The sequence below is a fragment of the Daucus carota genome, chromosome 7, assembly GCF_001625215.2.
Source record: "Daucus carota subsp. sativus chromosome 7, DH1 v3.0, whole genome shotgun sequence".
NCBI classification, from domain to species: domain Eukaryota; kingdom Viridiplantae; phylum Streptophyta; class Magnoliopsida; order Apiales; family Apiaceae; genus Daucus; species Daucus carota.
In genome coordinates this window covers 8474267-8485562 of record NC_030387.2, presented here as the reverse complement: position 1 = coordinate 8485562, position 11296 = coordinate 8474267, and the positions used below count along the sequence as shown (strand labels likewise).

General features: G+C 37.1%; 4 protein-coding genes across 4 annotated transcripts; 2 read left to right on the top strand and 2 right to left on the bottom strand.

The window, feature by feature from the left end:
- Window positions 1–1094: 1094 nt before the first annotated feature.
- Window positions 1095–4264, top strand: LOC108193768 (protein HHL1, chloroplastic-like). The gene is made up of 6 exons (XM_064082262.1): window positions 1095–1475; window positions 2551–2688; window positions 2896–2982; window positions 3098–3145; window positions 3605–3768; window positions 3856–4264. The coding sequence occupies exons 1-5, from the start codon at window positions 1170–1172 to the stop codon at window positions 3644–3646; spliced, it is 621 nt and encodes a 206-aa protein (XP_063938332.1). The 5' UTR covers window positions 1095–1169; the 3' UTR covers window positions 3647–3768; window positions 3856–4264.
- A 306-nt stretch (window positions 4265–4570) lies between these two features.
- Window positions 4571–5829, top strand: LOC108193767 (small heat shock protein, chloroplastic). The gene is made up of 2 exons (XM_017360582.2): window positions 4571–4977; window positions 5278–5829. Exons 1-2 carry the CDS (start codon window positions 4734–4736, stop codon window positions 5742–5744), a joined length of 711 nt encoding a protein of 236 aa, XP_017216071.1. The 5' UTR covers window positions 4571–4733; the 3' UTR covers window positions 5745–5829.
- A 408-nt stretch (window positions 5830–6237) lies between these two features.
- LOC108194588 (late embryogenesis abundant protein) lies at window positions 6238–6661 on the bottom strand. The gene is made up of 2 exons (XM_017361548.2): window positions 6500–6661; window positions 6238–6396 (listed from the first exon to the last, which is right to left on the bottom strand). The coding sequence occupies exons 1-2, from the start codon at window positions 6659–6661 to the stop codon at window positions 6238–6240; spliced, it is 321 nt and encodes a 106-aa protein (XP_017217037.1).
- Window positions 6662–7202: 541 nt separating this feature from the next.
- Window positions 7203–9942, bottom strand: LOC108195508 (uncharacterized). The gene is made up of 5 exons (XM_017362473.2): window positions 9569–9942; window positions 9247–9399; window positions 8658–9047; window positions 8461–8537; window positions 7203–8383 (listed from the first exon to the last, which is right to left on the bottom strand). The coding sequence occupies exons 1-5, from the start codon at window positions 9702–9704 to the stop codon at window positions 7493–7495; spliced, it is 1647 nt and encodes a 548-aa protein (XP_017217962.1). The 5' UTR covers window positions 9705–9942; the 3' UTR covers window positions 7203–7492.
- Window positions 9943–11296: the final 1354 nt, after the last annotated feature.

The following is an 11296-nucleotide window of genomic DNA, read 5'->3' as shown; positions in this document are numbered from 1 at the left end:
ATATATTTTTAATTAAAACAAAAAGGTGTATTGATATAATAAAAAATAAATAGTAAATAAAATTTAAAAAATGTAAATATATTATCATAAATAGTAGAAGTCATAACTTTTTACTTGGTTGTGGTAATATTCAAAAATAATGTGTCAAACTCTATAAATAATATTTTTACTCCTTGAACTAAAATTTGGAGGTTCTTAATTGATATTTATTATGACTTTAATGATTAAAAAGAAACTTCGATAAAAATAGTGAGCAAAGTGATATATGACCTCCACTTCAGTGATCACTTTGATATTTAACCCTTCTATAACTAAAGATTAATATGATGAGAGAATAAAAAATTCAAAAAAAAGTTTATAAATTTGTAATTTTAATTTTTTTATTTTTTATTTTTTTATTTTTTTTAACGTAGGAACCCGCAGCCGCTACCCTTCGGGTGCGCACTAGGTAAACCCACGAGCTCACGCAATAGCCTGCAAACTACGTGAACCAAGGTATTTTTATTTGATCCTATATATTTATATATTTATATTTTTCCATCCAAGTTGAAGTTACAATTGAGATAATCTGAGAAGTTTGAGTTGGAATATCATTGTTTTCTTTAATTGTATTTCTCAAGTCAACGGAATTCCGTTACTACTTCAACAATTTTATTATCACATCAGCATTGCCGTCAATTTTTTATTGAAAATTAATGAAATAATATATAATAGTATTTCAATGATTTAAATAAGTCGTTATCGAGATGGGGGTAGCTACTACTCCCTCCGTCCCTCCCATTTCTTATCGAATGGGTTGGGCACGGAGGTTAAGAAATATGAATAAAGTAGTTGAAAAGAGAAAGAAAAGTGGGTGAAGTGCTGGGCCCCACTGATTTTTAATGTATAAAAAGGAGATAGTGGAGTAAAAGTAGTGTGAAATGGAAAAAAAAGTGGAGAAGTGGTGGGACCCATTGACCATATTTGGTAAGTTTTGAAATGTAAAGAATTGGATGGGACACCTCAAAAAGGAAAGTGTAAAGAAATGGAAGGGACGGAGCGAGTAATATTTTGTTGAGCTCAACACAATATGATATAAAACCCTTAAAATAAGATGTTCATGGTGGGTAAACAAGAGTGGATAAGAATAGCGCAAACAGTCCAGTAAGCGAAACAACAAAACAAGTGAAATGGAGACGAGTTTGTCGTTAAATGCACTAATTAGAATACCAAACTCAAAATCTTGTTCATCATCACTGTTAGCTACAAGAAATGAAGAGAATGGGCTGATCAGGTGCTCATTCATTGTTACCAGAATGAGGGTGTTAAAGAATCAGGGAGAAGGACAAAGAGGTGGAGTAATGGTGGCAAAAGCAAAGAAAAATAAGTCAGGAGGCATGCAATCTCGGCGGAGTAAACGGCCAACTCTTCCTTCAATGCCCAAGATCGAAGAAGATGATAACCCACGTTTTGTTATCTTTATTCGGATGGCTAATGTTAGCTCTCTCTCTCTCTCTCCCCCCCCCCCTCCCTCCCTCTCTCCATCTCTCTCTCTCTCCCCCTCCCTCCCTCCCTCCATCTCTCTCTCTCTCTCTCCCTCCCTCCCTCCCTCTCCCTCGCTCCTGCCAGTTATAATTAGTTTATTTCTTAAATTACTTAGTTATTTTGGATTGGTCTGTGGTGTCTGTTAAATTTGGTTTAATTTTGTCATAAGCATAAGTAGTCTGAGTAAATAAAACTCTAAGCTATAAAGTATTTGTATTAAGCATCCATCGATGCTTCGTTGGTGAAGCATTGTTATTCTCCTTAAGTGTCTTTGGCTCTTAGTCTTTAGTGTCAACTTCAACTGTCAGGTGATCTTGTTAAGCAAGAGCCTAGCACTACTACGAAGTTGAACGAGTCTAATGAAATAACAAGATGTTGTGGCTGTTAGCAATTCAAGTCTTATCTTGATTCAGATGATTCTTGTCTAGTAATTGTGCTTGGGACTTGCCGCTTGATTTATTCAAAGGGGTGAGCGTTGTGACTTTGTGGTGTTAATGGCGTGAACGTTTTGGAGTGCTGTCTGAGGGCTTGCCTGTCTACCCGATATCATGAGTACTGCAGTTGAATCACAAAAGTTCCTTATTTTTGCCGGTACTTTTAAGTGCATTTAAGTGCCCCAGTATCTATTTCCAGGGGTTGTCCCTTTTGCAAGTGTCAAAGCATCAATTCAAAAAGTATTCAACTCGATACTCTTGCCAAGTACAGTTCTTTTTAACATTTACTTAAGTGAATATTACAAATAGATGTGTATGAGTTTGATTTTTGTCTAGCAACAATGTCTCGTGCAACTAATTACAAACTTGAGGTCTAATAAATTTGTTCTATAAGGTTGATTGATAATGATCGTCAAGTTGATTGTCAGTGTTCGCTGAACATCGAATTAAGTACATAATGTTTGATCCTGATGTTCTGAATAAGTAGTGTTTGAATGCAAATATGGCCATCACTGTAAATGTATATAGTATGAAAGTGGTATGCTATTTGATATGGCACTGACCTTGGTAAAAATTGTTTAATTTGTGGCAGGTTTATGTATGGTACCCATTAAGCATTGTATCTGGTGGATCAACCGCAAAAATTATTCTTGCTGCTAAAGATACTTTTGTGGGAAAATATATATACAAGGATACCCTAGCTAGGAATCTTGGAGCTGTTATTTACAAGGTACAGTGTGCATCAATGAATTAAAGAATACTGCACTACTTCGCATTCAGCTGCTTCACTGCTTGCTTGTAGGAATAAACCAAAATGCCAAGTAGAAGTGTCTTTTTAAGAAGCTTTTTGTTGATTTCTGTAATGCTATTACTACTTGATGTATCACTCGTTCTAAATGTTATATTGATATTTTTGGTTTTCCGCAATTGACATCAGGATGAGAAAGAGATCCAGAAGACAGCAATTCAACAGCATCGTGTGTTGCGATCAGCTACAGAGTTCAGATATGGCTATAAAATAGTTGTAAAAACCGAACTTTTCTTGTATATGCCATTTCTTTACTGCCCTGGTTCTATCTTAAATATTTAGCTTAAGAAAGAGCATAGCTTGGTCTTAATCGACGGTCTTGGTAATGCAGGAAAATGGTAATATGAAAGCTGCTATTTCCCCAAATGATGTTGTTGAGGTGAGTGCTGCAAATCTCTTCCTATTTCATTTTGGTATCTTGAAATCCGTCATCAAGACTGGATAACCTTCATGTGTTGATCATCTCGAGCGTTGTTTTGATCCTTTCGGATAGACAAGGACGACGACATTGTTAATCTAATAGAACAGGCCACACATATAACTTGATTCACTGTTTACTGTTGATCTATCTGAAACCAGAGCATGGATTGCGACTTGTTTGTAAATATTTGTGGAAATATATGATATTGGTCTCAAAATAGTATGAGCTAAGATACGCCATGTCCAAATAGTTTTGTAAAAACCTGTTGTCTTGTTGCAAGATGCTGACAGATCTGTCATGGTGTCAAAGCTACCATTCCCGATGCTTATAGTTTCATTTTAGTCAAAATAATAAACTACATGGTGTCTTTTGTGTTTGCCTTTAATCTCGAACCTCATAATTTCCTGACCTTATCAGCTCCCAAGACGAGAGGAGCTCAAACCGTGGTTGATAAAGTAAAGGATTTCTTCGGGAATGCCAGAGAATCATTTGGGAAGCTTACATCCTTAGAGACTCCATCGTCCACAGAAGCAGATGATAAATCCTAGCGACTAAAGAACAGAGTTTTCACAGTCTGATAGGTTCCTTCTATTCACCATCCATGTCATGAAATGATCACTTAAATGAAAAAACTGTTTCTATCATATGAATAATTTTTTCTTCTCCAGGTCCTAGAGCTGAAGGAGGATTGAGGCCTCTTGCTGAAGGAGAATCAAGGCTTCTTGCCGCACTTGTTTTCTAACAACTCGAAAACTTCTTGCCAATAGTCGACGACTCCATGTTCTGCACAATCTCTCCACCCCATCTGCAGTCGACATTTATATACAGATCTTGCGTATTCCTGTAATTCATGGTTAAATAGAATTTTGTCTAAATTTCTCGGAAAAATTGCATGCATAATGTTCATGGTTTATTGTTTAAGGTGCAAGTAAGACACGTTTAGAAGCCAAGTGAATTAGTGAAGAACATGCCACTCCATTAAGCTTTGCTTTATAATCTCTTGGCTATATTTTCTGATTTACATAAAATTGTATGGATTTTTATATGATGGCTGATAAAATGGGCTCTTTTCTATTACTTTCCTCGAAACTCTATATTACAATTTTTCTATGAAGTATGGGTTCTGTTTATTATTATTTTGAACTATTTCTTCGAATTTACAAATTGTAAAAGTACATTTATGACAAACAATTGTAATCTGTAAAAAAAAAAAAATTGACAAAATTACTTAAAAAAAGGAAAAATAAATGCAATAAAATAAAGTGAGGATAATTATTATAAAAAAAAAAGTGAAGATAAAAAATTTCCATACAGGACAACTTTCCTAGGCAAAATGTCCTGGAAGAGTCTAGAAACATGCAGCCCTCCCCAGCACTTGTCTGATTCTAACATTCTGGGTTTCTAGCCGCTTCTTTACTAGAAGTGTCTCGTATGTTCTTCAATACCCTATTTATACACACACTTACTCTATCATTTTGAGTCCAAAAACAGTAGATCATTCGAGCAATTTGTGTGCTAGTGAAAACAGGGATTTTTAGAAGAAAAAATGGCTCAGTGTCTTGCAAATCTCTCCTTATCTCACCCAGCTTTGTCCAAAAATGCCAGTTCTGGTTGCACAAGACCACATGTTTTGAGGTTTTTACAGTGGCCCTCTTCCTCCAAATGTGTTGGAAATGGTATCAAAGCAAGTGTGAGTAGAGATAGCCTTGATCATTTGCAGAAAGTTGGCAAAAATCAACAGCCTCAGCAGCAACAAATCAAGAAAAGAGCTCCCCAAGTGACACCCATTGGTACTAATTAATCAAGATCTTTGACTTCTTTTTTGTATGTTTGTCTGAAGATTGCACCTTGTTGTGTTTGATTACTGATAGCAATCTTGTTGTGTTTGATTACTGATAACTACTCCCTCTCTCTCTCTCTGCCTCCCCCCCCTCTCTCTCCCTCTCTCTCTTTCTCCCTCCCTCCCTCTCTCCCTCCCTCCCTCTCCCCCCTCTCTCCCCCTCTCTCTTTCTCCCTCCCCCTCTCTCTCTTACTGATAGTGTTAATGTGTCCTGTTTTCTGGTCTGAATTGGTGTATATTATGTATGCAGGCTTGTGGGATATCTTTCCAACAACGAGGTCAGTACAACAAATGATGGACACAATGGACAGAATGATGGAAGACCCATTAGTCTACAACAATGGCAACGGTCAGCCGAGAAGCGAGAGTGGGAGGTACAACAGAACACCATGGGAGATCAAAGAAGGACAAGGAGACTACAAGATGAGATTCGATATGCCAGGAATGACGAAACAAGACGTGAAAGTATGGGTTGAGGAGAAAATGCTGGTGGTCAAAGCTGAGAAGAAGATTGAAAATGGCGAAGCAGAGGGTGAGAAACAAGAAGAAGAAGAAGTATGGCCTGCTAAGGGCTTCGGAAAATACAGTTTCAGAATTGCGTTGCCTGAGAATATCGAGTACGAGAAGATCAAAGCTGAGGTTAAAGATGGGGTATTGTATATAAATGTACCCAAGGCTAGTGTTAGCTCTAAGGTCTTGGATATTAATGTGGAATGATAGAGAGTTTGTTTTGTTTTTGTGACATGTCGATGATTTTGGCATTTGTAATGAAGTTGGTTCACAACTTTTTGATTTTCGCTAATCTCTGCTTGTGTTTAATTTGGCCAAGAACATTAGAGCACAAGATGACTAGCATTAGACAATGTGAATGTGTAGCAACTTTTATTTTCATATGGTTAATGGAACATAAGTGGATTAGGGGCGCCCAATATATTGAGAACTCGTCCATCTGAAATCTCAGCGCTTGGTAACACTAAACTATCCTAGGCTACTAGATTGAGAAAAAAAACAAGAGTGCATAAGCAAAAGCAAGTAGTCTACATGTTGGAAGTAGAAGTGCAAAACTTAAGAACACACCATGGTACTCGAGTTCTGAATTCAACATGTAGATGACACTATATAACTAAAAACACGCCAAGATGAGAGGCAACTAAGCAGGTAGAGGAAGTCAATAGTTCATTGCTCGTTTCCATCCTCTCCATAAGTGAGACTAATGATGGTGGTGGTGGTGACCGGGCAGCTTGTCCTTGATCCTCTCCATAAGTCCTTTTTTCGCATGATTCGTCTCCCCCTCCTCTCCATTTCCATCATCAGACCCCGTGGTCTCACCTGCACCTGAAGCAGCCACGACTCTCTCTTTGATCTCGGACTGCAATGCATCTCACAACATATTTACAAGTATTACTATCTACACAATATCATAACATCATCTCCAGAAGAGATGGAAAAGTGTTGGTAATAGTACTACTTACGTGAGCAGGGGAGCAGGGGAGCTGTGTCTGAACAGCCGTGGGCGTGGTAGCATACTGATTAGGGAGCAAGCCGCCGCCAGTGATGGCTCCAGTGCCGGTGCCACTGCTATACATTCCAAACCCACTAGTATCCACACCACCAATACTTTCAGCTTTTTCCATTTCTCTTATTCTCTTCCACTCTGCTCATGTTTTAAAGATTATATAATATCATCAACTCGACTGAACAAGAGTTGAAGATTGCGTGCGTGTCTGAAATGCATGCTACGTGGCAGTGCATTAGGAAAGACACGTGTAGACTGATGTTGGGTCATGGGAATAGGAACCCGCAGTTGCTACCCTTCGGGTGCACACTGGCTGATCCACGAGCACCTTTGTGAATGTTGGATGAATATCCGACGGTGAGAATTATAACAAAATTTTAATAAATATAACATTTTTAACTATCGTATGAGAACTCATCCAATGAGTACAGTGTCATTTTTCCATATACAGTTAAAATATGCTGTATATATTAAAATTTTGTTATAATATGACCAGGAACCAGTTATATAACAGATTGATGGGGCCATCGACCATCACCCCTAACTGAATTGTACAAAGTGAATATGCGACTACTTTTTTACATTCTCCAAGCACTGGGAAAGAAATAAAAATAAAAATATTGGTTCTTGTATGTGGATTATACAAGATAACCTTGAAAGAATGTATAAAACTTTTAGGAAGCCAAGATTTCAAAGTTAAAAATGCAGTGCTAGTTGCAGAATTGTTTGCTTAATTCAACACTTAAGCAAAGTGAAGTAAACCGTCTGGGCTTTGCTGCAACAAGCAGCCCTCTTCTTGCTTTGATACAACAAGTCTTTATACTTGGATAGTCTAGACAATGCTGCATTACAATGTTGCCATTTTGCATTAAACAAACCACAGCAGAGCACAATATACATATCTGTAAGATACTGTCTATAAAATAACTACTTAATATGTGTTCATCGGCTACATGAACAACAATCCGTCGTACAAGTCTGGTGAATAATCAGTAGACAGTTCTGAGTTGCTGCAGTCGCAAAAATCTGTGTTAAGTAGTTCAAGGCTTGTTAAAAATGGATCCTCTGGAAGCAAGTCAGATCCATTTAAACATGCCAAATGATTTAGAGAATCGATATCACTCACTAAAATGTGTTCCAGTATTTCATCTTTCATGCTCCAACTGCTTCTGGTATAAGGCTCGGAGTAGAAACAAGTTCTGTGGCTGCTGTCAGACTGGACAGGACACAACTCATACTCAACTCTTTCCGGACTCTGTTTTGGAAGGTTCCGGTTGCTGTAGGGTATTTTGAATTCGACATGGGGTGGATTGTCAATTTCTGTAATAGGTGTTTGATATATAGTGGGAGCAAATTGCACAATATTCGGGAGGGTTTGGTTTTGGACATTGGGATATTGGTGATGGCTCAAGTCATTCTTCATCTCTAGGCGAGGCCTGATTTCCTGTTTGGTCTCGATTCCTTGTCCATTTCTGCTCAAAGAATATTGAGATGGAACGAAAGAAGACAATGCCATATAGTTTGCTGCTGGTACTCCACAAGTACGAATGAGATTGCTCTCTGATATGCTGCTAGTATTCTGAATTTCAAAATTGTCATCCGTTGTGGTCAACATGGGCAAGAAAATGATACCTCCACTTTCAGATGTATTCTGAATAACACTGCTTTCAGGAAACCCGGATGTGCAACTGTCAGCGTCAAATTTCTTAAAACTGATCTTGTCAGAGCCCATATCAGCAGCAACTTGTTCTTTTGAAGATAAATCTGATTGTCTTGTCCCACTAAAAGAGGTCTTGAGATCATCTTCTTTCTGTAATCTGCTCAAGTAGAGCCGGTATTTCTGCACATCAGAAAAAAAGATGAAAAAAATTAAAAAAGATAGATCAACAGACGAAGCCTGTCTGCAGAGAACGTTACCTGCAAGTGACTAGCAACATTTTCCCTTGTCAACCAGGGGACATTCATCAAATCAAGTATCTTCTTGGGGCCGATTTCTACCAAACAAATTAAACAAAACTCAGATTGTGTATATTTAATCCCCTACAGACAAAAACCAACTTAAACAGATGCAACTAACATAAACCAGATAAAGAAATTTTAGTTGGAGTGCTTACTATCAAGTCCTATGTGATTCACAGTTTTGACAAATTTCTGGTGAAGTTCTACGGTCCAAACTACTCTACTTTTCTTCACAGCAGAAAGGTCAACAACTTCATTGTCACGGTGCTTGCTTTCATATCCCTTTCTTTTCTTTCCGAAATCCATACTCCTTGCACAGAAGAAATATCCATCATCGAATCCATTGGAAATTCCACTTCTCGCCACTTGAATATTTTCTAGGCCTTTAAGACCTTGAATATCTTTCAACTCATTTTTCTTCTTTCTAACCACATGCTGCCATATATTTTTCAGTTCTTTCATTCTTATTGGCTTCAAAAGATAATCACATGCTCCATGCTGAATGCCTTTCATAACTCGACTCGTTTCTCCATCAACAGACATCACTGCATGTATAAACTAAAAGTTAAGGAAAGTTCTTCACAGATACGAAAGTAATTAATTCTTTACTGCAGCCCTTAAAATCATACAGCATGTATTCATAAGATGTCGCGGACTTTATACTGAGATACATAAGAAATACTTGTTCCTCAGGTATTACAATCTTGAATACTTGATTATACGTTTTTGTGGACAAAAGCTTACTTATGACAGGAAGATCCATCTCAAGGCCAACGTACTCGAGAAGCTTAAAACCATCCATATCAGGCATGTTGACATCACTAATTACAATGTCAAAACCGTCTCTTCTTTCACGGAGTATATCCAGAGCTTCTTTTGCTAAGCAACAAATTGTCACTGAAACATACCAAAATGAAAAACATATATCTTAGCCGCAGTAATTATATCAAGCTGATCATGAAAATTGTACTTAATGAAACTGAAAACATCCCCTGTAATTATATCAGAAGATATGAGCGTTTAAAGCGTAAATCACATCAATTAGCTATAAGTATCTATAGAGGACCTTGATAGAAACACTTCATGAGCATCCTCTCAATGATTTTTAACCAGGTAAGATCATCATCCACCACTAGAACACGAAGGCCATGCGGAAATGTCTCTGCTGTTCTTGGATAGGAGAACTCATTACCATCCACCATGTTAACAATGCAAACAAATATATATTGATTTAAGTACTGATTCGTGGGGTTTAAGGGTTCAAGACAAACAAATAGGTGTCAACACTTATCCCAGTTCCCTCAATCATATAACATCACTTGTCTTAAATAAAACTTCCTCCATGATTAGTTTTTTCAGTGTGTCGAGGAACTAGTGAATTAAAAACAATATTTGTCACCACCAAGTTTCCTCAATGAACAATAATTCGAGCATAAACTTTGTTAGTGCAGAATTTCGTTTCACATTTCCTTTAACACAAGTACATTTGTTATAATATGACTATCCTTTTCCTCAGTGTAAAGGTATTTGCTAAGCAAAAGCTATTGTGAAGAGAGGCTTAAACTTTAAACCTGAAGCTAAAGCCATTACTCTCTCCGTCCCGGCAGGTTCTTTACGTTACAAGTTTCCCTGAATATAAGTTTTTCTTTTCCTGAATAAAAGTTTGACATTTAAACTTTTATTAAAAAAATAATTAATTTTTTTTTATGAAAATATATTTTGTAGGAGTCTCAAGCTGCGTGCAAACAGTAAACGTAAACAACCTGCCGGGACGGAGGGAGTACTTTGGAGAGTGGGGTTGGAATTGTGTTTCAACTCAATGGCCCTAAAAAGGACTGCCCACTAAAATTTCAACCCTTTTTACATAGTAACCGTCTTATTAGAGACGAGCTTCTCATCTGATCATGTTATCAGAAACAGACGTGTACATTTATCCGTTAGACCGTTACACTAAGGTCTGCGTACATCTGACTCTCTCAAACCCTACTTGTTTCGAGGAAAGGGGGTGCCTGGTTAACTCTGGTCTGGTTTCCTTATCTAATCTCAGAGAATGATTAGTGGGAAATATGAATTCCATGTAATATATTAAGTAGGGTGGTCCTTTGGGAATTTATTTCTTCTTATCCCTTGGTATGTTCTGAGTTATGAATCAAGCAATAAGAGAAGGCCAGATACATGCATAATGCATGAGCCAATAGCTTAGCTCTCTACTTGATTCTTCTTCTTTGGTTGTCTATAGGCTCTTACTCCTAACCTATATATAATGATGAAGATGCTTTAGGCAATAGCTTGCGCCATTTATACCACTTATATGCCAATAGCCTTAAAGTATGAATTCAAATTAGTTGGAGGAGAAGACATTGCTCAGGTATCCATCTTTTTATTCTCTTGTTACCCTAACTTTTAGGCTTTGTGAAAGAATCATGTGGGGACTCATTCGCTGTCGAATTGGAGAGTGAATTATCGTCTAAAGCTAATCTAAAAAAAAAAAAGGATACCACTTTAACCGGTAACCTGCCACGTTGACAAAGACACGTTGTCAGGAAGTATATTTAAAAAAAATCAAATAAATATGATATTACTATTTTCTTTTTGTCATAAGGAATATAATATGGTGTAACTATGTATAGATGAAACCTATTTAGTAAGAAAAAGGAAAGAAAACTATATATGAAACCTCATACCTCATTTGGAATTCTTATAACTGAAAAATGATGCTTTCAGCCATGTCGGAATCTTATATGTAATTTTAATTATGTTTTTGAAATTAATTTTAAAAACATTATTTCTGTTA